This window comes from Crocodylus siamensis, chromosome 1 (assembly GCF_052110815.1).
Source record: "Crocodylus siamensis isolate JL-2025a chromosome 1, ASM5211081v1, whole genome shotgun sequence".
NCBI lineage: Eukaryota > Metazoa > Chordata > Crocodylia > Crocodylidae > Crocodylus > Crocodylus siamensis.
In genome coordinates, this window is record NC_143395.1 from 182,168,478 (window position 1) to 182,191,427 (window position 22,950).

The 22,950-nt window shown below is 41.8% G+C and overlaps 2 protein-coding genes across 6 annotated transcripts in view; one reads left to right on the top strand and one right to left on the bottom strand.

The window, feature by feature from the left end:
* WDPCP (WD repeat containing planar cell polarity effector) overlaps positions 1-9,177 on the bottom strand; it is a 307,079-nt gene extending 297,902 nt beyond the window's left edge. For all 5 annotated transcript variants that reach the window (XR_016442845.1, XM_090050455.1, XM_090050454.1 and 2 more), the window contains exons 1-2: positions 9,051-9,177; positions 7,051-7,136 (exon numbers count right to left, since the gene is read on the bottom strand). The gene's annotated coding sequence lies outside the window, so the exon portion shown is untranslated. The remainder of the gene's footprint in view (positions 1-7,050; positions 7,137-9,050) is intronic.
* A 210-nt stretch (positions 9,178-9,387) lies between these two features.
* Positions 9,388-21,833, top strand: MDH1 (malate dehydrogenase 1). Its single transcript, XM_090050457.1, has 9 exons — positions 9,388-9,645; positions 13,312-13,410; positions 13,767-13,863; positions 14,859-15,034; positions 17,275-17,397; positions 17,544-17,720; positions 19,569-19,682; positions 20,493-20,582; positions 21,190-21,833. Exons 1-9 carry the CDS (start codon positions 9,403-9,405, stop codon positions 21,313-21,315), a joined length of 1,245 nt encoding a protein of 414 aa, XP_089906583.1. The 5' UTR covers positions 9,388-9,402; the 3' UTR covers positions 21,316-21,833.
* The last annotated feature ends 1,117 nt before the right edge of the window (positions 21,834-22,950 follow it).

Consider the following 22,950-nt stretch of genomic DNA (forward strand, 5'->3'; position numbering starts at 1 on the left):
TTCACAAACAAGGGCTGAATAGGCAACATGGGATCCTCCTGTGTGACAGTTAAGTTCCAAACTGACACAGCATAATTCCACACTGGGTCCATAAACTGCTCTACGTTTTATAAAGGAGAAAAGTAAGATTAACTTGGCAATAACTGGAACACCAGAGGCAATTTAACTACAGCTAATTATTAATAAAAATGTATCATTTCTGTTCCACAAAAGTACGTTTTATGAATGCATAACATACACACAAGCATATTCACAGCCATAATGTAATGACAAAATACAGTCATTTACTAAAATGCAAATATTGTGAATCAGAACCACCACACCTGCACTTCTACCATTAAACCATCTCTACTGGGTCTACTTCTAATATTACAAAAAAATTAAATAGATTATTTAAAAAAAAGAAAAAGAGATTTGCCAATCAATTCTTTTTTTGAATTTTAAAATTTTCCTCATGAAAATACTTGGTCCTGTAGCAATTAAAGGTGTTGGATCCAAATTTCGTAACTAATTTACCAGAAACATTTTCATCTCATTGAAAAGTTTAAGTCTGGAATAGTTTTGCTGTGACATAGCTTTACTGGCATTTCTGTAGATTGTAAATGGCTCTGCCAATTCAGCCATGCAAGGTTCACATTAATGAAATTTTAAATTATTTTTGTAATCACATATTCTCTCTCTCTCTGGCTATGTAATTTATATACACATTAGTGTTTATTTCATATCACACACACACATATGCAGAATACATATATTCTGTGCAATGTTTCTTCTTATGAAATATTGCACACAACAGTGAAAACCTTATGTGATGACTTCAAAACCTTAAAGCTTGTAAATTAATAAGAAAGTATTAAGATAAGTCTTAAAGAGTGTATTTCAAGTTTTAATGAGAGAGTCTATGGTAGGAGTGTTGCTAAGAAAGCTTTAAAACTTAGTTGCAATGTATTAAGAAACAGTATTCAAATCAATTATTTTTCCCTGCAGTATATCAAGTTTCAGGAGACAGAACTAAAACTGGGCTTTCATTTTAGACCGAGTAAAACAAAACAGTAGACTGTAATATCATATGTTCTAGCGAGCTTCAAATGCCCAGGGTGTTGTGAAAAAGCATTTTGCTTCAGGCATTTGAAATTTAATGCTACTTTAATATTCTCAGTTGGATATTGTTAGAATGGAATTTCAAACATTTCCTGCAATTTGAGTTACAGATTACCAAAATAAATCCTAAGCAGTACAATTTTTTTGAAACACATATGTAAGGTTGGCATAGTGGCTTAATGTCCTGTTGTTTCTTGCTTTAGCAAAATTAATTTCTACTGTCTTTGAGCAGGAATTCAAATACCACCTGGAGATTCAAACCCATAATTTAACTGCAGCATACTCCCAGCTCTTGATTGATACACAGGGGCTAACTTGAATGTGACAGGCAGCTAGAAAAAGAAAAGGCCATCCTAGAATACTACTAAAATGCTTTTGAGTCAAAGCAAGTTTTCAGACAGTGGACAACTTGAAAACAGGTATTCAGCCCATTGCTGGAAATACATGATAATAAGATGGTGTAGAAAATAATTTACACAAGAGCTCATGATTTTTCCATACTAAAAATGTATTTTGCAATACTAGAAAAGCATCTTCCTAACATGACTTTTATACTACTAAATCATAAACTTGTGGCTATACATGAGTTAATAGGCCATCTTAGTCATTCTAGACAAACTAAAGGAATGATTAATCTAAACCACAACTAGTCAGGTTTCCCCTTGCTTGGATGAAGGAGTAAGTTGCTTCCCCTCTTCTCATGGAACAGCTTTTTCAAATATGCACCCAGTCAATTACTCTCAGGGTTCTTCCCACTCCTTAGCAGTCACTCAGTAACCTCCTAACAATCAGATTCACAATGTGAACAGGGCAAAAAGGGCATAAAACCAGGTTTTGTATCTGCTATAGCCAAGTAAGGGCTCGGGACAATTTAGCCCAAGGTTTTAAAGGCACATTCAAGTAATCCTACATGTGCAGAACCCAAATATTGCTGTTTGTGCCAATACAATTAAGAGAATGTGCTTGCTTTTCCTTCCTCCTTCTATAAGAGTACTGAATAGCCATAATACTAAGGCCACCTTATTACCGTTTGCTGTCTTATGAATCAATTTGTGTAATTTAAAATTTCCCCAGCAGACCAGATATCAAAGTAATCCTGTGAGGGGACAAAAAACTATTCCTGTATGAAACCAAGATTTAAGAGAGGTAAAAATTATATATTTTGTTTGCTTTTAAATCTACTTTGGATAAATTCACCATTTAAATGTGTATATGTATATATCAATGTATAGTGATGTTTGAGTCACTATTCTTGTTTCAATCAAGTGATTTCCTTACAAATGAATACAATAGCAAAACTTTGTTAGTACTTGTGTTTCTGGGACAGGAAGAGGGATTCATAATCTGAAGCCAATCTTGACATACCAGTTAACTTTCTTTTCTTCTATACAAAAGGACTGTAGGTATTTTTAACAACTGACTTGAATAAGCCAACAACAAAAATCATCATTTTTCTTGGTTAAGAAGTTATGTACCGCCTTTTCTTAGAGTACAAAACCATCAAAATACTGATGTTGCTGCTCATTGGCCAGCATTCAAGTGATGTAGGCCTTGTGACAATACAGGCTAGACAAAGAAACAGGGCAGGTAAAACAAGATGAATTATTTGAGGCAAACTGCAATTATGAAGGCAATCAGAGCAATATTTTTAATGAGGAAGGTGTTTATAACTGTACCAAGGATTGGATACACAAGACTATCTGTCACTTTGACAATGTGAGTGCAGATGAGTGTAGTAGGCAGGCTCATCAACCTGTGCAAAGTTCAGGACATAGAAGATTACCCTTAAGGCTGGTGGTTTATAATGGCATAATTACATAAGAAGTTACAAAGAAAAGGAAGGAGAGTATTAAAGATACAAACAAGGGCAGAGTCATATTAGTTCACTCAAAATATTTTTATTTTTCAGTAAAATATTTTACCATTTAACTAAATGGTAACAGTTTTCAAATCTTTATATGTCTTTAATAGGGACTCCCACTGAAAAGTTTATACCGCTGTCTGAAAATATTTTCAAACATTGTTATAACTTCAAAGTATTAAAAATGAAATATATTAAGAGGTTTATTTCTGTTTTCTTTGAGATTTTCATTCTGTGCAGTTAACTGCAATTTTTTGTTTATTTCTTTGTTTCCCTCTGTTCATCCAGCTGTTATACACAAAAGCTGTGGGAAAACACTTTTATAACTAGAAAAACGTTATATAAAAAAAAGACAAAAAATGGCATGGAACTCATGATGCAGTAAACAAAATCTTTTTTTCAAAAGCTAAAAATCATAAGATAATGAGCTGATAACTTCCCTTTAATATTGGTATCTACTAGTCTCTAATTCCACTAACCAGAAATAAGGAAGGTATAAATTTCTGTCTTCCCTTCAGAACTTCTCAAGAACAGCAGCACTATGCAGATAGCTGCTTTCAGTCTTGTCATTCCCTTCATCTCCACTCTAAAACCACATATATCTAGGAATTTGCGACTTCCTCCTCTGTAATCAAATGGCAAGCTGCTATACCTGTTTCTGAAAGTTGCTGATCTTGCAGCCTCTCAGGCTTTAACTTGGCAGCTCATGCTCCTCAGTAAAACTGGTCCAGCTGTCTACCATCACTTCCACCAATCCCTATGAAAAATCTCTAGTATGGGACTGATATATTGGTTGGCTATTGGATCAGCAACCATAAAAGGAGAAATGACATTATTAGCTATTGGCTTTTTTGGTCATTGTAGTCAATAATTGTGGCCACATGCCTGGAGCATCCTGGCAAGCGTAGTCCAATCCCAGTGCCCCACCACCAGCCCAAGTCTGTGGCAGACTACTGGTCCCAGTGAGCAGTGGGAGGGGTAGGAGTGTCAGTGAGCAGTCACAAGGTGCTCCCTGCACTCAGCAACAAAGAGGCCATTATCAGCTCCTACTGCTGTTGCTGCTGCTGCAGTGATGGCAATACCACACACACAGCAGGGGCCTGAGCACTGGGGCTGCCATGGAGACATTGGACTGCGTGCAGGCAGGGTAAGGTGCCATGTGAGGGACATTCTGCTTCGCCAGGAACTGGACACCTTTGCAAAAGTGGCTTCTCCCCAGTGGCCATGGGAGCTCAGCTGTGAGGGGCCTGCCAGTGCTGAGGCAGCAGCATGCTCTAGGGCTCCATAAGCACCCAGTGCTGCCATATGCACGAAGGTCTGCCCTGCCTGTCCAGAATGGCAGCGTGGGCTGCGGATGGAGCTGTGGGCAAGGGGACAACGTGCATGGGAATAAGGTGGTTAACACTTTCCTCATCAAGGGCTGGAGCAGGGTTATGTCAGTAGTTTAAAATGCCTTGCACTATTACTAAATATCAGTTTTTGGATCAGCATCGGCCAGTATGGTTAGTTAATCAATGGCTATCAGTATTGGGCAAGAAAATCTTTGTTGGTGCACCCCTAATCTCTAGATGTGTAAAACTAATATTTAAAATACTAAAATGATGCCATTGAAGGCAGGAATTCCATGGGTAATAAATAAAAAAGTAATTAAGGCCACTAACTACTGTGGCAAGGAGACTTTTGGCAGCCCACTGTAACTAACATGAGTATGGCAAAAACAAATTTTCTTTTGTTCAGAGTATTTCTTCTCTAACAAAAGACAAGGAAACGTGCCAGCACACCCTTTCTCTCTGCCCCCAGTCCTTCCACATACGTAAGAAAGTCTCCATTGTCTATGCTCCCTGACACTGGGAAAGCTGAGATGCCTACTCAACCTCTTCAATAAAATGCCTTGAGTTTTCTGCAGAAAGATGGACAGCTATTGGTGAAAGCAATGAGACAATAAGGTCTGAAATTCCTACCCCAGACTGGAAACCTCAGGTCTCCTATTTCCTGCAGCTCAGGGATGTCAAAGATATGATCCTGAGCTGGGTCCAACCCACCAAGCTACCAGTGCGCTTCCCACTGTTGCGGGGCAGGGCCTCCACAGATATTAGCCTGCACCTACCGGAGCCTTGCAGCCAGACCCTGGCACTGGCCCCAGACCCAGATACTACTGGCCTCACAGATCTGGTTTGGGAGAAGCTCCACATTCCAGATCTAGCCGGGGGCCCAAGGTAAATCTGACACCTCTGCTAAAACTAACAGAGATTTTTTGGGGCCGATACCAATAGCTGATTTTTACAGGAGGCTTATCAGCTGATACCCATCTGATTTCCTATACTAGCCTGACACCTTGAAGAGCTGCATGCAGCTGGTAAGTCTGTTGTGGTTGAAGGGGAGGGAAGGGGTGTTGTGGGGCACAGATCAAGGCCCCTGCAGTGAAGGAGCAGAGCTGGGGCTGGGGCAAGCGCTGCCCAGCTGGGGTGGGGTGAGGCAGGAGCCGGATGGAGCCATGGCTTATCTGGGGGGGCACAGGGAGGGGCAGGGGAGCTATGGGGAAGGGGGCAGCTCCTGCTGCTGTGTGCTTCTTGTACAGGAGCCACGGGTCTGGCAGCTTGTCCAGAGCTTGCCTGGTGGCTCCTGCTGCTAGTCCGGGGCAGGGCTGGGGGGAGGAGGGGGGCTCCATGGACAGGAAGGAAACATGTGTACCCAGATCTGCGCGGGCGGGGCAGGCTGGGAAGAACCCCACACAAGCTCAGTCCCAGCCCGCCCCATGTAGATCTTGGGTCACATATCCCCCCTGGACAAGCGGCAGAAGCAGCAGCAGGAGCCACTGGACGAGCACCAGACAAGTGGCTCCCAGATGAAGGGCACACAGCAGCAGGAGCCCCCCCTCCCCTCCCCACATCCCCTGGACGTGCCACAGCTCTATCCCGCACCTGTGCTGTCCCAGCTGGGCAGCACTTGCCCCAGTCCCTGCCAGGCTGTGCTCCTCTCCAAGTTATTGGGCTGTGCTGCTCACTGCCTATGTGCTGTGCTGAAGCTCATATGGGACAGGCTGCACACGCAGATATTTATCAGCGAAATTATTAGCCACATCAGGCCAATTTCCGATACAATCAATTTTCTCTACATTGGTGCCAGTCTGATATTAGAGCAATGTATTGGTGCACCTCTAAACAGAGAAGACTAAACAGAGAAGATGAGAAGGAAGCTAATAACTTTAAGGATCAAAGAGATACTAGGAACTAGCATTGCTAGCAGTGGGGAGAGAAAGGAAAAGGACAAACATTTCTTGGATACAATTAATTTTAAGGTTCCATTCATAAATAGTATATAAATATGATTAATAGATGTTATAAGCAGGTTATAAGAGATGAGTTGTATACGTTACAAATATTTAAAAGGTGCATCACTAGATTGTTTCAAATGTTTGCTTAAAAGCAATCAATTGACCAGTTGGACACTATAAAAATCCAGAACCATTCCCCAATGTTAATTAACCATTTATTAAAATATCATTTATTAACTTTATAAAAATGTAGCCTTAAGATAAAATGCAATCCATTTCCTTATAAGCAAAGTGAAAGTCCAATGAAATACACGAAACAATTCAGTACTCTTTAAAAGAATGTTTATGTAACTAGATTTCACTGCATCTTTTATGCTTATGCAGCCTCCCTACTGATGTTATGAACATGAACTGTGAAAAACTAGAACTAAATAAGAGACTTTCACAGTAAGTACAAACACTACCTGAAATATTTTATTTTCCTCCAATATATTTTCCTAAATTATTCAGGACCTATTTAATTTTGGAGTTCTTTAAAATTATTTCTTATTGCATTGATTTTGTCTTTGTTTTGACTCTCTTCTCCTGACTCAGGCAATCCAGACTGTACATCCCAAACTGCTCTTGCTGCAACTAACTGACAATAGCTGAACAAGCTGAATTTCATTGTATGTAGTTAAAACTATCTTAAGAGAGTAAAACCTGTGGAATTATTTGCATGTTTCTATTGTTAACATTTTTTTCAAACATTCTAAAAGTAAATGCAGGAGCCAAACGTAACTTCATGAATTACTGGAAATATGGATTAACTTACCTAAAAAAAAATCTCATCAATTTCAATGGGTGACAGTGAAGAAAAAGAAAATCCCATCCAAAATAGGAGTTAAAGCACACAGGCAGCTGTTAATAGAGAACAAGTCAATTTAAAAAAATAAGAAAATGGAGAGGATGGCTCTGGCATCATAGGCTTAAAAAGTTAATTAACTATTAACTCAAAAAGACAGACCTCAAATTAAAATGTCTCAATTAGCATTTTCCATCCCCCAATTGGTATCATTTTTAAGTGTGAATCTCTTTTGCAAAGGTAAAGTAAAATATACTTTTTAGTATAAGCCTAATTTATATGCACACATAGCTCCCATCAATTATATTTTACTCATTGTCAGAACAGCAACCTTTGACCCACAGTGATAGATAAAAGAAAAGCACAGTAACAAACTAAGGAATAAACAAAAACTGAGCCAAACCCATGTCAAGTGGCCATCTCAGATACAAGATATTGGGCTCTCTAAAAGAAAACCTACACATAACTGGAATAGTACTAGCAACAAAACAGGTTGTGAGGTAACATTTACAATAATAAAAGTGTCAAAAACAGGACAGAAAACTTTCAAAGAACTGGATCTTAAATGTGGACGCCATCCTATTCTTCCACTGCCATTTTTCTATGAACAAGAAAACTGTACAACACTAAATACAAGGAGTACATTAAGAGCCATACATAAAAAGGATAAGCAGAACATCAGTATGAAATGTAGCACTAAACATTCCAATATCGAGTAGCTTGGACATTGGGGAAAGGAGGACTGGCAAGGCAGCGAAAAGAAAAACTAGATGTGCTGCCTGATTATAAATTGCTTGGAATGGCTGATAAGAAGGCTCCCTGAAGACCAGGATGCACAATATCTTATTGCATCAACTAAAATTTTACAATATCAAAAAAGAAAAATAACAATTTGAAGATAACTTGAAAGATTTAACATGAGAACTACATATGAGGAAAGTTGTCTATAAAAAGACACTACACTATGATGCCCAGTGGTAACAAAACCATGAAAAGCAGAAAAGTAAAAAATTCTAAATTTAAGGCCTGAGAAGCAAAAACCCATACAGAGGTAGTGCAATCTAATATTAGGTGGGTTTGTTAACCTGAAGAGTTTCACCAGTTCACAGGTGAAAACTTAAGATGTACCTGAGTGAATCAGTGCAAAAGGTTTTGTGGATGTTTACTGGGAACTGCATTAGGTTACACTGAAACTGAGGTGCCTCCACAGGACTTTGCATGGGTTTAATTCAATCAGTTTTAAAACAAAAGGTATCGTAAAGTGTGAGCACAACAATGCCAGGGACATGAGATAAAGGCTCTATTTTTATTCTGGGCACTTATCTAAACAAGACAGAGCCACTGATTTAACTAAAGTCTATCACTGAATAGATCCTACATTAAAGCCATGCCATGTACTGCATGGATGTGCTTAAATGAGTTTACAGCCCCCGGCTATTGATTTAGCTACGAATCGGTCAGCCATCCATTTGAATTAAACGGATGATGCCAGGTGTAAAATCCAGCAGAGCGAGTCCACACCGGGTTCTGTAGCAGTTGACATATAACGAGAACAGCATCAGTGACACCTGCACAATCAGCCAAGCCCAGAGAGGTGGGATGCTCAGGGCCCACAGGAGGCTGGAACGGGGAAGCCACTCAGGACAGTGGCCCCTGCAAGCTAGACCGCAATCCTGCAGGAAAACCCGCGACTACCCCAGAGCTGGCCCTCCTGCGCCGGGCGGGGGGCCAAACGCACAGCCCGTGGGGCAGGCCCGGCCTGCAGCGCTACTCTACCCGGTCCCTGGCCCAGCACCGCGGGCCCCGCGCTGGCTGCCACAGCCCCAGCTCTACCACTCGACTGCCAGCGCCGCCCGAGCAGCAAGGGCAGCGGCTCTGACACGGGGCAGCAACCAGTGCCACGGCGCTGGGCACCGAGCCCCGCCCACTCGCCCGCCCCGCCCGGGCCCACGCGGGGCAGCCGAACCCACCGGGCAGTGCTGGCAATGGGGGGCAAGTGGCACGCGAGGAGCGGAGCAAGAGTATCAACCGCCAACTACTCCCGCGCGCTCGGCCGCCCGGTCGCGTGGCAACCAGCGAAGCAGCTCCCCTGCGCACGCGCAGCCCCTCCCCTTCCTACTGCATCCACCTCCTCCAGGCGCATGCGCAACCATGGGGTGGTGTCCCCCGGCGGAAGTCGGGATGGCCGTCCTTCGCCGTGACCCTGACGTCATTGCAGAAGGGTCTCGCGCCTTTGCGAAAGGGGCGGGGTAGGGACTCGGCTACCGGCCCTGCCACTCTACTCCCAGCGCCCCGCACTCCCACTGTGGGCGGCCCCGAGGCATGCTGGGAGATGTAGTTCCTCGCCGGCAGAGGCTGCAAGCCGGGCAGAGGGTGGGCGGCGCGGGCAAAGACTACAAGACCCAGGCAGCTGTGCACGTGCGTGGTGGTGGTGCCGTCGGCAGTCCCGGCCCCGTCGCTCCCTTAATACCTCCCGCGCCGCGCTGCCGTGTCGCTGTGATTGTCGCTAGAGGTGACCCTGAGGCAGCGCCGCGCCAGGACTTGCCGCCGCATCCCCCAGCCATGGTCAGTACCACGGGCGCCCCTCCGCCTCGCGGTGGCTGTACCCACGCAGCCGCGACCGCTGTGACCCCGGGCCGTGTGCAGCCCCTCCCGCCCACCTCCCTAGTGGAGACCACGTCGTGGGGGGAGGGGGAAGGTGACCCCGGGGCCGGGGTGATCTCTGCCTCGGATTCTTCTGAGGGGGCAGCCCCTCGCTGGGGCGCTGCAGGTTTCTAGAGGCTCTGGGGAGTGGCGGGGGTGGGGCAAGGAGTGGTTCTCAAGCAAGGAGTGCTGCATCTGGACCACCTCTAGCCTTTGTGTGGTGAGGCATGCTGGATGGGTGTGTGAGATCCACCCCTGAGTTAAAAACTTCCTGACCCTCTGCAGCCTTTTGTAGCTCTTTCACTCAGAAGGCTTGCTCTGCTCATCTGCCAAAGAGCATGTGAAAACCATTCCCCCCATGTTTTCCAAGGGGCACCTTGAGGCGAAGCAGATGCCTAGTGTGTCAAAAAGTCTTCTGGCCTGTTGGGGCACGTCCAGGCGTGTGTGGACGTGCAGTATGTGGCACTGCAGGCCCGTCTGCAGTGCCACACACCACACATGCAGGCATTCCCCGTGCTGCTGCTTTGTATGCGGGTCTGTTTTCTTGACCCTGGGAGAGCCTGGGGTCAAAAAAACCATGCTAAAAGAAAGCGGAGCAGTGCATGTGGCAGCAGTGTATGCTGCCCAAAACCAGAGCCTGGCTGGTGGGAGCCATGCTCTGGCTCCTGGCTAGGCTCTCTGCTATAAGAGTGCTGTGGTTGCAGCTCCACAGGACTCCAGGGGCACCACTGATACTTGTCCCCAGGGAAGCACACGCTCCTGCTTGTGGGTTTTCTGAGGGATTTTTTTCTACTATTGTTCTGCAGTCAAAAATGAGCAGAAACTAAGGGCCAGTATTTGCCTTTGGTCTAAAAAATTTGAGGACTGCTCAAAGGCAAGTAAATGCAGCTGCAGCGATACTCTACTAAATTAAGCGTTCAAGTTTATTCTTTGCAAGCTGCTGCTAGATTTGAAGTGTACATAGACCACTGTTATCCTAACCCTTTCTCCCTGCCTGTTGAGCCAAGTAAGTTTTCAACCCTGTGCAAGACCTTGCCTTGCCTATCTGACTTAAGTACTAATGCAAAGTTCACCCTTCTGTGCAGGTGGCACAAAGTTTTCCTGTTCCCAACATGCCTTTTGATAGAGGACAGTCTGATGTGTCTAAATAACCTTTGTAGCCACCTGCAGCATAGTTGGCTATTTTTTGTTTTATCAGTCTATTTTGTAAAACAATACTTCTGCACCAATTCTGATAAAAGTCCTAAATCTGCTGCTAGTTCAGGAGTTTCACTTAGATTGAAATTTTAAGTCCTAAACTTCAAAGCAGAATCAGGATATGGACTATTGCATTGTGTCACTGGAGGTTTGCATCTTTCTTTTATAGGCAAATAAGATATCTTCTCCATCGGAATTCTATAATCGTGGAATCTTTAGAAGCTCTCCGGGGACATAAGTGTCCTGTACACAATCCTATAATAAGATGCAGTTTCCCCTTCCCACCCCCTTTGAATATTTATTTTTTCCATATAGAGTGCTAAGTCTTTCATGCCATTTTCTGGTTCCTTTGCACTTTTAAACATCACATACCAAAGGGGTGCATATGTTGGAGGGTATACATTTGAAACTATGCAACCTAATGTTAGTGTAACGTACTCTCCATTTCATATTAAAACTGGCAGTGACTAAAGGTCACCTTTATACTTACCAGACCATGAAAACATTCTTATCGAAATGTGGTAGCCAAGTCACGGATTAAAATGATTGGCCTGTATGCAAGTGTCTTTTATGAGAGAGGCTGGTTTCCTTCTTTTGACTAGTCCCTCTTGATAAAGGAGTACTATTAATTTGAGAGAATAAGTGCTAATTTAAGGGGGGGAAAATACTTAAAAGTAACTTCATTTGCCCAGTGTTGCCATAAAACTTTGTGATTTTTTTTTTATTGTTGTGGCCCAGCTTATTTGTTTCTTTTCCCTGTAAAAATCCAGATCCTAAAATAGAAAAAAACTGTGTTTGAGAAGGGTCTAGGGAGGGAAGCTGACTCTTGTTTGCCAGTGCTAGATTATAAACCTGCTTTGTGCTCCAGGCCAATTTTGTGACTGTTATCTTATTCCATGTCTTCTCTCCCCTTTTGGTATGCTAAAGCAGGAATGTCAAATGTATAGCCTATGTGCCTGTTCCAGCTTGCGGAGGCTCTTCATCCAGGGGTGGAGATGGAACCAGGGTGATCAGGGCCTGCCACAGGAATTAGGACCCTGTGGCCCAAGTGAACATGGCTCTAGGCAGCAGGGAGGCAAGTGGCCACTTGGCCTGCCCCTGTTTTTGCCACTTCAGCCACAGCAAGTGGCCACGTGGCCCACAGCCACCTGCCCCACTTGCTCATGAGTTCTACAGACCAAGGGAAATAAAGAACTAGTCTGAAGTCATCTTTGTTTTGCCAGAAGTTCTATAGCACCCATTTCTCATCACATCAAAGTAAGTTCTTACCTGAGTATCTAATTTAGAGGATCTGGGTAACAGATATTATTAGAATCTTACCCTCTGGCATGCTTCTTTTTTCCTGATGGGCTACTGAAATAGTATATTAGCAGTCCAGGTGGAATAATGCCTCCATCATTTATTTCCCTGTATGGGAAAGAATCAAGCTCATTAGAAATGTCATATAGAAGGCTATGTTCTAATATTTGATGCACAGCATTATGCAACCTGAACAATCTTCTAATTTACTTTATACAGTTTTGTAATCTGGCCATAGTCACTGTATAGTTGTTGCAAAAAAAACACCTAGACCAGAGGAAGACTGCTTCAGAGCTGGATAATACCACTGTCTTTATTTGTGGTCACTTTTAAGACCATTTTCACCTTTTTACTTAAGTTTGTGGTATAACAACATTTTGTGAGAGAATTTGTCATTCTGCAAATAGTAGGAAACATTCAAGAGGTGCATACAAATGCATGTGTAACAGTCAGTTAAATGATACAGCTTTAATGCTTTAATAAATTGATCTATGCATAAGATTAATGTAGGAGTGAATGAAACTATGTAAGCCTTCAAACTGTAATAATCTATGTTGATTACTACTTCATTTTACAAGGTGAAAATAGACTGCTCTTTTATGGCCTCATATTCTGGTTATCTAACACTAGTCTGATGCTTCAGCACTCAGGTTCTGAATGCTGCATGGGAAAGACAGTTAAATTCAAAAACAAAATAATTATAACAAAAAGGTTTTTTTAATTAATTTGATATAATTTTTCAGGCCTAATATTTAAAAAATAATCCCAATACTTCATCTGGAAAAGTACAACCAAGCCTTTGAAGCCCCAGGATTGGAAATATTTCAAGAGTTGTCTTGGCGCTACTTTTTTGCAGGTCTAGTCTATTCTGGCTGAGGACAGATGGGAGTGTTGCCACTGGTTTCAACAGAGGCAGGCTCCTGGGATCTCGCCCTCTGCCAAGTTTATTGAATACTTCAGGACATAAGAATATGTATATTTTCAATGGTCTCTCAAATAACTGTCATTAGTGCTTAATGATTCTTTAATCATGATAAACTTGATTAGCCAGCACTGTGTTAAGTCTTAGTGGTTTGTTTATTTGTTTTATAGTCGGAACCAATTAGAGTCCTAGTGACTGGAGCTGCAGGCCAGATTGCTTACTCTCTGCTCTACAGCATTGCAAAGGGTGATGTCTTTGGCAAAGATCAGGTAAGGGTTAAACTTAATTAGTTTTCTTGGTTCAGTGATAATGTCAGGATTACAGTTTGTAAAATATGAGACTTCAGGTAAACTCGAGTTACATTTTATTATAAATCTTCAGATTTCTCACAATGATATAAGTTATTCTCAAAGCACACTAGGTTTCAAGGGACAAAACAGAGCCTTCTGTTACCTTGTATTGTGCTATCTGGATTTGGTGACAAGTCATAATACTTCAATTTGTCAGAGCCTTTTAAATGATCTGTCTTGCTCTCCCCCCTGTCCAGTAGGTATTCGTAAAGTTTAACACCACCTGTTTTAAATTCCTTAGTTCATGCTGATACATCTGCATTTTTTTTTTCCAGCCCCTTTTCCTTGTACTACTGGATATCACTCCCATGATGACTGTATTGGATGGCGTAGTGATGGAACTACAAGATTGTGCTCTTCCACTTCTGAGAGGTGACTGAAAGGAATAGACTGTTCTAAAAGACACTTTCCAACTTCAGGGATTTCCCATGACCTGTGCTAGACAGGACATGATACTGGATATCACAGTTAACCCTTCTGTTCTTTTTGGCTATGAATATTCATTAAGGTGAATTGACTGAATCTAGCCTATGAACCATAAGAAATTGATGATCACTTCTCCAGATAAGTTTCATATACAAAACTGATATTTGGATATGCAGCCCCTGAACCCTTGGACTATATTATCCATCTCAAATATAAATTGTGCAGTCTACATCTGACAAACGAATGACTGCATGTATTAGCATGCCATGGCTCCTAGCATAGTACTAACTATGCTTTGACTCTTGACATACCTGGGTACTTACTGAAAGAAGGTGAACAATTCAAATGTTCTGCCCGACCCCGGCAAGTAATTGGTGGAGAACATAATTGACAGTTGATAAACTTTTGTCTAACAGACCAGGATTCTTGAACAGTCTACTTTAGTGGGAGAAAGCTAGCTAATGGGCACTACTATAGCTATATTAGATGGCAAAAATTAAGTTTCTTCCTCCATTAATATATTGAATGCAGACTGGAGAGGGTTTCAGGAGTAAAAAAACCACATAGATCTGGGAAGTATATTTAACGCTTGCTATCATATCCACACAAATTAAAGGCCACTCGATTGGGAGGGGCAAAGAGGGAGTGTTGATGCATCATGTGCATAGAAGGAAGAAGAAAACGAATGGGAGATGATAATTTTATCATTTTAGAAGGTTAACACCTATCAAGGTCTAATGTATGGAAATAGTAATGGGTGTTTGACTGAGATGTCCATTTAAAACATTGTGTCAAACTAGTAAGTGTAGACATCTGTCTTCTGGGAGTCTTTTTATCACAGCTTCCTGACTGGACAATCCCCTTTAACATCAAATTCTAAATTATCTGGTAAAAACAAAAATAAGTTAACCACTTAATCTGCCTTCCCCCTTTTCTTACAGAGGTCATTGCAACAGACAAAGAAGAAGTTGCATTTAAAGATCTTGATATAGCAATTCTTGTTGGCTCCATGCCAAGGAGAGAGGGCATGGAGAGGAAAGATTTACTCAAAGCAAATGTGAAAATTTTTAAGTCCCAAGGTACAGCTTTGGACAAGTATGCCAAGAAGACTGTCAAGGTGAGTAGAGAAACTTAGAAAAAAAATGAAATTCAAACCAGTAACTCTTTTCAGTGAACAGCTTAAAAAGCAACAACAGAGAGTTCTCTGGTTAGAAAAACCTTGTGAAACCAGAAAATAAAATTGCTTCTAAATCTGGAAGGAAAAAAAAAAGTTCTGTAAAATATACAGGAGAAAGGGACCAAAGCAGACCCTGCAAAGGAAGATGTCCTTTGCTGCCTAGTTTGTTTTTGCTTGATTGCTGTGAAATAGTAGCATAACTACGGATGAATGAGTGGGGCAAAAGCATTGGGAACTGCCTATAGAAATGTGCTGGAATGGAAGCCCAGGAGCACCTCCATCCTTCCTTTCCCATTCCTATAGTCTGAACCTTCCCTTCAGTGGCAGCCAGGTGTGAAGTAGCAAGGGAGGGCAGAGATTTGCTCCCAGGAAAAGCCACTGCTGAAGCAGGAGTTGTTGAAGAGGGCTAGCCTTCTCCCTTCTGTTTCTGGCTGCCAAATTGTAGCTTTTAAATTGCTGCTTTGCACAATCACTTTCCTTGGGAGCAAACTCAACCAGTAGTTATACCTCTGCTGTGAAGCATTAAGTTCCTCCACTGATGCACATTTTAGGCAAAAAAGTACAGCCTAATACGGAGAGGAAAGTACCCTTTCTAGCCTTACAATATATATTGTAAGAAAAACCCAGGTAGTCAGTCTGAATAGAACAACAACCCTACATAAGGAGTCTCACAAATGCATACACTTTACATTTAGGGTTACCAGAATCTGGAATAGACTTCCCAGGAAGGTGGTGCAGTCCCCAACCTTGCTGGAATCATTTGGTCTCAGCAGTATTCCTGCCCAGAATGGGGGGGGTTGGACTCTCTCTTTTGAGGTCCCAGTCCTTAATTTCTATGATTCTACAGTTTATTTAACTTAAGTACAAATCTTCTTCATACAAATCATGCTTCCCTTACATCTTGACTTGTCACAGTGATCAAAGCCAGAAGAAGATATTCCATTAGGCTAGTAGTTAGTTTTGGGGGATGATCATAGTCTGTCCGCTGAAACAAGGTGAATCATCAGATACGTAGGAACATGCAGTTTATTTTACAGACGTGCATGGCTCTGGTAGCATGAGAGAAGCTGGCCTCATTCAGGTGATTTAACAAACTGTTCATTATGCAAACATGGCTGCACTTGATATATCTGTAGCTTTAACCTAATGATTTCATTAGCAATGTTTTGAAGTAAACGTCACAAAGGTCATACAAAATAAGAAGGGACTTCAAGTTATGCTGCTCAGGTGTTTTTATTAGTATTATTGGCAGTATTGGAGGCTTTTAATGGTTTTTTCTCACAAATTCCTCTAAAACATTCAGAGCAGTGAATGAAATCATGTAGCTCCTCTCCCACAGCTTCTAGTCTCAGATTCATGCTCCTACTGTGCTTTTTAACTTTTTTCCTTTGCTGATTCTAACAGCCTGTTTACTACTTTTTCTACAGTTAGAATAAAATTTCCAATACCACTAACTTGGAGTGGAAACTTAATGAAAAGTCTGTGTCAGAAAGGAGAAACAAAGCCAGATCAGTTCACTTGATTAAGGCTATGTGAGCTTGACATTGAGACAGAGGGGGAAAAAATGGTTCTTTCCATGTTGACAAAAAGATCTGAGGTACTATATTTCACAATCAAATCTCACCTGAGGATTGCAGAGACAAATAGCTGTTTTGGCTCACTTCTAAGTGTAAAACTGATTATGTAAAGCAACGTTACTTGGGGTAACTGCTTTTTAAAATAAGAAATGTTAATCATGAGAGGGACAAATAGATAGCTGACTAGTGACAAATCTGTACTCGTTCTATATTCAAATTATAACTTGGTGGTAGAACCAGACTGAATTTCAGTGGCACTGACCTCCAGAATTCTGCTATCTTGTATGTTACAGAGTCATAGCAATGAAGGAGCACTACGTTTTACATAATCACTTAAAATATTGCCCTTAAAATAGTGTTATACGCACCTTTAAATAAAAGGTTTTAAAATGAGTGACTACACACAATAGGATTGCAGCCAAAAAGTTATGTTGCAAGCAGATACCAAAAGGCTTGGAAATTTTAAGTTCCTGACAGGTTCTTTGGAGGAATGCTCTGTCTTGACAAATGCTGACTATTTTGTATCCAGCTTAAGAAAGTTGATTTGCAGAACCTTGTACCTTAGCTAAAGAGCAAATTTCTTTCCCTTTGTTTCCTTGCTAGGTTGTGGTGGTTGGAAACCCAGCAAATACCAACTGCCTGATTGCTTCAAAGTCTGCTCCATCGATACCAAAGGAAAACTTCAGCTGTTTAACTCGTTTGGACCACAACAGAGCTAAATCCCAGGTAAGCAGGGCTAGAGTAACTTACAAAGTCTGCCAAATAGATGTCTTTTTAAAAGCAAAGCTTCCTGTCAAAGCAATACATTACTTAAATAATGAATTGTAAAGCTCAGATTAGTATGAGCCATGTCTTTCCTACATTCAAACTAGATTGCTCTGAGACTTGGTGTGTCTGCTAATGATGTGAAGAACGTCATCATCTGGGGGAATCACTCCTCCACTCAATACCCAGATGTTAACCATGCCAAGGTAAACCTGCAAGGAAAAGAAGTTGGAGTTTATGAAGCTATAAAGGATGACAGCTGGCTGAAGGGTGACTTTATCACAGTAAGGATTTCTGTTTTATCAATGATCTTGTAGTAATGGGTTTCTGCTTTTTTTTTTTTTTTTAAATTATTTATTCTACAGAGTCAAATTAGTGTTAGATAGCCAACATCCACAACCTTAGCAAAGTGGATCTTCCAGTCCTAGAATTTTCTTTTTAGATAGCTTGTCTGGTGTCTTATTTATATCTTTTAGAATTCACAGCCCTGTTCCTGTAGAACTCACTGTCACAAATCTTATTACATTTAAGCAAGCTAGCTGGATTTTTATACTAAAATGATCAGCACTGAAATAAATATTGAACCTTTAAAGTGGCTGGCACTGGGTGTCATCTGACATGCCAGCTTTGATATCTTTGGAAGAAGACAGTTGACTTTACAGACTAAAGTGCCAAAGAATTACTGAAAAGTTATCCCCTCTGAATAACTGATCATCACTAGAGGATGCCTCTTAAAAGGTGCCATTTCCTAACAGACTAGGGTCTGACCTTCTCAGTACAGACTGGGAACAACAAGCAGTTCAAATTATACTTTGTCTCATATCTTGGTCCATTTGTTACTTGTCTGTTTGGTCTCTAAGGTGGTGAGGTTCAGCCTCTTGTTTCTATTGTATTTGCTTTAGCCATCACCACTTTAAATGGAAGAAGCATATTGGAGGGACAGGCAATCCATTTGATCTCTTACATATGCTGTAAGACAACTCAAACAAAGCCTTCTGACCAGATGAGAGAGCTTTCACCCAAGGAGACATTAGGAAAGTTTTGAGGTCCTTGCTTCCTAGTTATTGTGTAAGCTGACAGTTTAGCCAGATTCAAAAAGGGATTGGACAATTTTATTGGAGGAAAAGTGCATTAGTAGCTATTGAGTATGGGAGTTAAGGGTGTAACCTCTGAATCGGAACTTCCTAGATCCTATATACTGGAGGATGCAAATGGGAGAGGAATAGTAGAAAAAATCCTCGTCATATCCAGTTCACTCCCCGTTTCAGCATCCACTCTTTGTCGCTTTGTGACACAGGATACTGGGCAAGATGGACCTATTGGTCTGACCCAGTGAATGGTAGTTCTTACATAGAGGATGCCTTGGGATCTAAGTGGTATGGAGCCAATTGCCAAACTTTAGCTGTTCATGAACAAAGTGCCTGTTTTTTTCATTTAACATTCCGGAAATGCCTGTTTTATTATGATTCTGAAAGCATGGTGGTTTTGGTTTCTGGGAGGGGGTAGTTTCCCCCTTGAGACAATCCTGTAGCAGAATACTTCAGGGGATAAAAAGGATCTTTCGGCAGTGTCAGAAGACTTGTGTGCGGGTGTAAAACTAAATACGTCAATTGATGGTATGAATTTCGTGTTTGGCAAAGGGCCAAGACCTGCTTACCAGCCATTGTATCCTGTAAAATTTTCCAGTATTTAAAGACAGATTTACTGTACCAGCTTCAGTTCAAGATGCTTGATGTGGATTAAATATGATTGAATCTAGTGCTTGTGAAAGATCCTACACTGATAGTCCTATGGGACAGATCTTTAGCCACAAAACAAGTATAGCCAGGACCTACCACCAGCAAGTTCTTTTTTTAAATTCTCCTCTGGAAGAATACCTTAACTCTTTACTATCACATTTGCTTGTTTGGAGGGTTCTGTGTCTAGCTTAATTCATCTTGAGTTGAGTCATGTTTTTGGACTACCTTCCTTTGACGGAGATTGAAGACTGAGAGGTTTTTATTCCCTAATGTTACATCTGCTAGATGGCAAAGGTACTGTTTTGCTGATCAAGCCTTTTGACATTAAAGAGACATAAATGACAGATGTATAACAGTTTGTGGTGGTCCCCTCCCCCCCTTTCTCCACTGCAGACTGTTCAGCAACGTGGTGGAGCTGTTATTAAGGCTAGGAAGCTGTCCAGTGCAATGTCAGCTGCCAAAGCTATCTGTGATCATGTGAGGGACATCTGGTTTGGCACTCCAGAGGTAAGATGTGGCTCTTGACTGTATCAAACTCTTTACCTAATGTACTTCTATAATAACATTGGCTTATTTCTTAATTCATAAGTGACAGAAAAATGCTGTGGTTTTCTGCATGTAAGCTGTACCTCCTCCTCCCACCCTCCCTCAAGATCAGCTGGATGCAAGGAAAAAAGGTTCCCTGTGGGTCCAGAAACTTGGAGGGGAGCAGCAGGGCAGACTAATGGCAGCATTGTTGTGGCTCAGGGAGCCATGGTAATTAAAACACTGTAACCATTCCCTCCTTCTCCTTTCTCACCTCCAAATTTTTGAACCCAGGGGTTGTCCCCCTTGCCAGCCATGTGTAGGATTGGGGTACCACACAGGGTTAGTCTGCAGCCAGACTTGGCACACTGGGTCTGACCCAACACATTACCTTGGACCTAGTACATGGCTCTAGAGCCAACACGTGGCCCCAGAGCCAGTGCGCTGGGCTGGAGCTACGTACCAGATTAGGCCCCGGCCCGGATAGGCAGCTGACAGTCTTAGTGTACAGTCCTCTGCTCTAGAGACTCCAGACATCTGGTATTTAACCATACTTCAAGGTAATTTTTTTTTTTTTTTCTCTTTCTGGAGGCCTTCAGAAATAAGGTGTGTAGTTTTTATATGTCGGTAAGTGTTACATATGAGAAAATATGGTATCACTTGTTTAAGCTTTCTTTCCATAGCAGAAACTTTACCCCCCAACACACACACACTCCTCCCACCCTGTTCCCCAGGAGTGTGCCTCTTATAATGGTAAGGAGAGCTATTTATCACTAACTGTTCTGTTTTCAGGGGGAATTTGTTTCCATGGGAGTAATTTCTGATGGCAATTCCTATGGTGTTCCTGAGGACTTGCTCTATTCATTCCCTGTTGTAATCAAGGTAACTAGTCTGCATTTAAATCTAAAGGTGGTCTTTATACAAAAGTTTCTGTACTGTTTGGACCATGGTTGCCGGGGAGCAGGTTTTCAAGATGCATCTGCCTAATGAGAGAGGCACATTACTCTCGCTAGTTTGCAGCTGTCTGACAATCTGTACTACAGAAAAGCAATCTGAAGTTGGGGGATGGGGAGGAAAAAAAACAAACTGCTGCAACTAATTCTCTAGCCTAAACTACATCTGAGAGCAAAGTTAATGTCCCTAAGACTGCCTCAGGTAAAACAACTTGCATTTCATATTTCTCATGCTAAATACATTGTTAACAAAAGCAAGTTTGTTTGGTTATTTTGTAAGAGAGCTTGAGGTTTGGGAGTTAAAATGGAATTTTTCATTTAAGTGGGAAACAATATCACTAATGGACTGCCAAAGACTTATCAGATCTGCTCTACGTTTCCATTTCAACTTGAGCAAGTCTTGTCAAGTTTTAATATTTGCATTTCAGATGTCATGTTCACGAGTATCACTGGTTTCACCAGTGTGCCTAAATTGCAAAGCTGGTGGCTTTTATAAGCAGAACTTTAATTCTCAAAGCAATTTTATCTTCAAACAGGACAAAACCTGGAAGTTTGTTGAAGGCCTTCCCATTAATGACTTCTCCCGTGAGAAGATGGATCTGACTGCAAAGGAATTGATTGAGGAAAAGGAAACTGCTGTAGAGTTTCTGTCCAGTGCATGACTAACTGGTTATCAGGATTTAGAAAATCATTCAAATGCAGAAGAGTCTAAAAGTCGTCTCTAATGCTAAATGCTATTACTGTATTCAAGTCAACTGTCTGTGGCAATTGTGCATCTTAACAGTTATGTGCTTACAATACACTTGTGCCTGTTGAATTATTAGCAACAAGACAAACCTATAACATGATTATTCAAAATTAGTTCTCTGACCACACTTAATCAGTTCAGTACTAAGTGTCTTCTGTGTAAGATGCATAATGACAATGGTTTGTGTCCTTTTAAAAAGACTAACACAAGTTCAGTTGTTACTCCAACATTGGAATTACTGCAGTGATCATATATAGCAGGTTTAGCACTCAAAAATGGAAATAGGACATTGGTCCTCCTTGAACTAGTACATTGATTTCAAAGATGCAAGTAGAGAATTCCATCAGATGTTTTGTTCATCCTGGATATGCTTATTCTGTCTGTCTTGAAACAAAACAGCCCACATTAAAATATGCTGAATTAGACAATGATTATTAAGCGGTTTGTCCTTGTGCCTGGTTTGATTTTAATACTCCTTTATGTCTTCTATTTTAAGACAAAGAGGACACCTCTTTCTGGCCCTAACAGAGATTTTTTTTTTTATTTCCTTGGAGTTTTTTGTGAAGATTATTGTGTCTTCAGCCCTGTACTAAGTTGAACAGAAACAAAACTTCTCTGCAAGTACACACCTATTAATATACTTCCTAGGTAGTTTTGGGAAGCCTTATTGACCTGACTCCAATCAAAATATCTCTCCACATTTCCATTTGTACTGTTAATAGAAAACATGAGTCTATTTTAACTTCAAAGTGTTTTGGTATGCTAGGCCCAATGCAGCAGCTTTTAACCCCAGACCCTTAGATCCTGGGGTCCATAGCTGCTTGCCATGCATTGGGTTGGGGAAAAAAAGGATTTCCTTGTGCCTAGCAAGAACACACTTCCTAACAGGATCTCTAGGTCCACACCCAGATTTGAACTCACAGCCTTTCTGCTGATAGCTCAGCATACAAGCCCTTGAGCCAGACAGCAAGACTAGCACATCTCTGGCTTCCCAGCCTAGACTAGCACTACCCCACACTAAATTTAAAACAATAAAAAATTCAGTGCCGTAAGGGACAGCCCTGTGCCCCAGAAGAAGAGGCCACAGGAAGCCACAAACACCCCCGTTTTCCCTGCCATCATGATGCTCAGCCCCAGAAATACAATGAGTCTCAATGGTTTCGGCTGCCCCAAAATTGAAAAAGAAAAAAATACATTTTGGCCACACCAAGTTCTACTTCCTCAGGAACAGTCCCAAGTGCTCCGATTGAAGCATAGGCCTAACCTGGGGCTCGATGTGGCAAGCAAAGCCCTGCAGCTTTCAGCCCTGGCACTGGTCCAATGTATTTTGGGGCCCACTGCAGCTCACCATATGTCAGGGAGAAAACACAAATTCCTCATGCCCACCAGCGACCCACTGCCTGGCTGAGTCTGGGTACTCACACCCCGACATGAGCTCACAGCTTTCCCAACCCAACTCTAGCATGCAAACCCCTGAGCCAAAACACAAAACCAGCACCTGTGCCTTCCCAGCCTAACTAGTACCACATACACGTTCTAACATTATAAA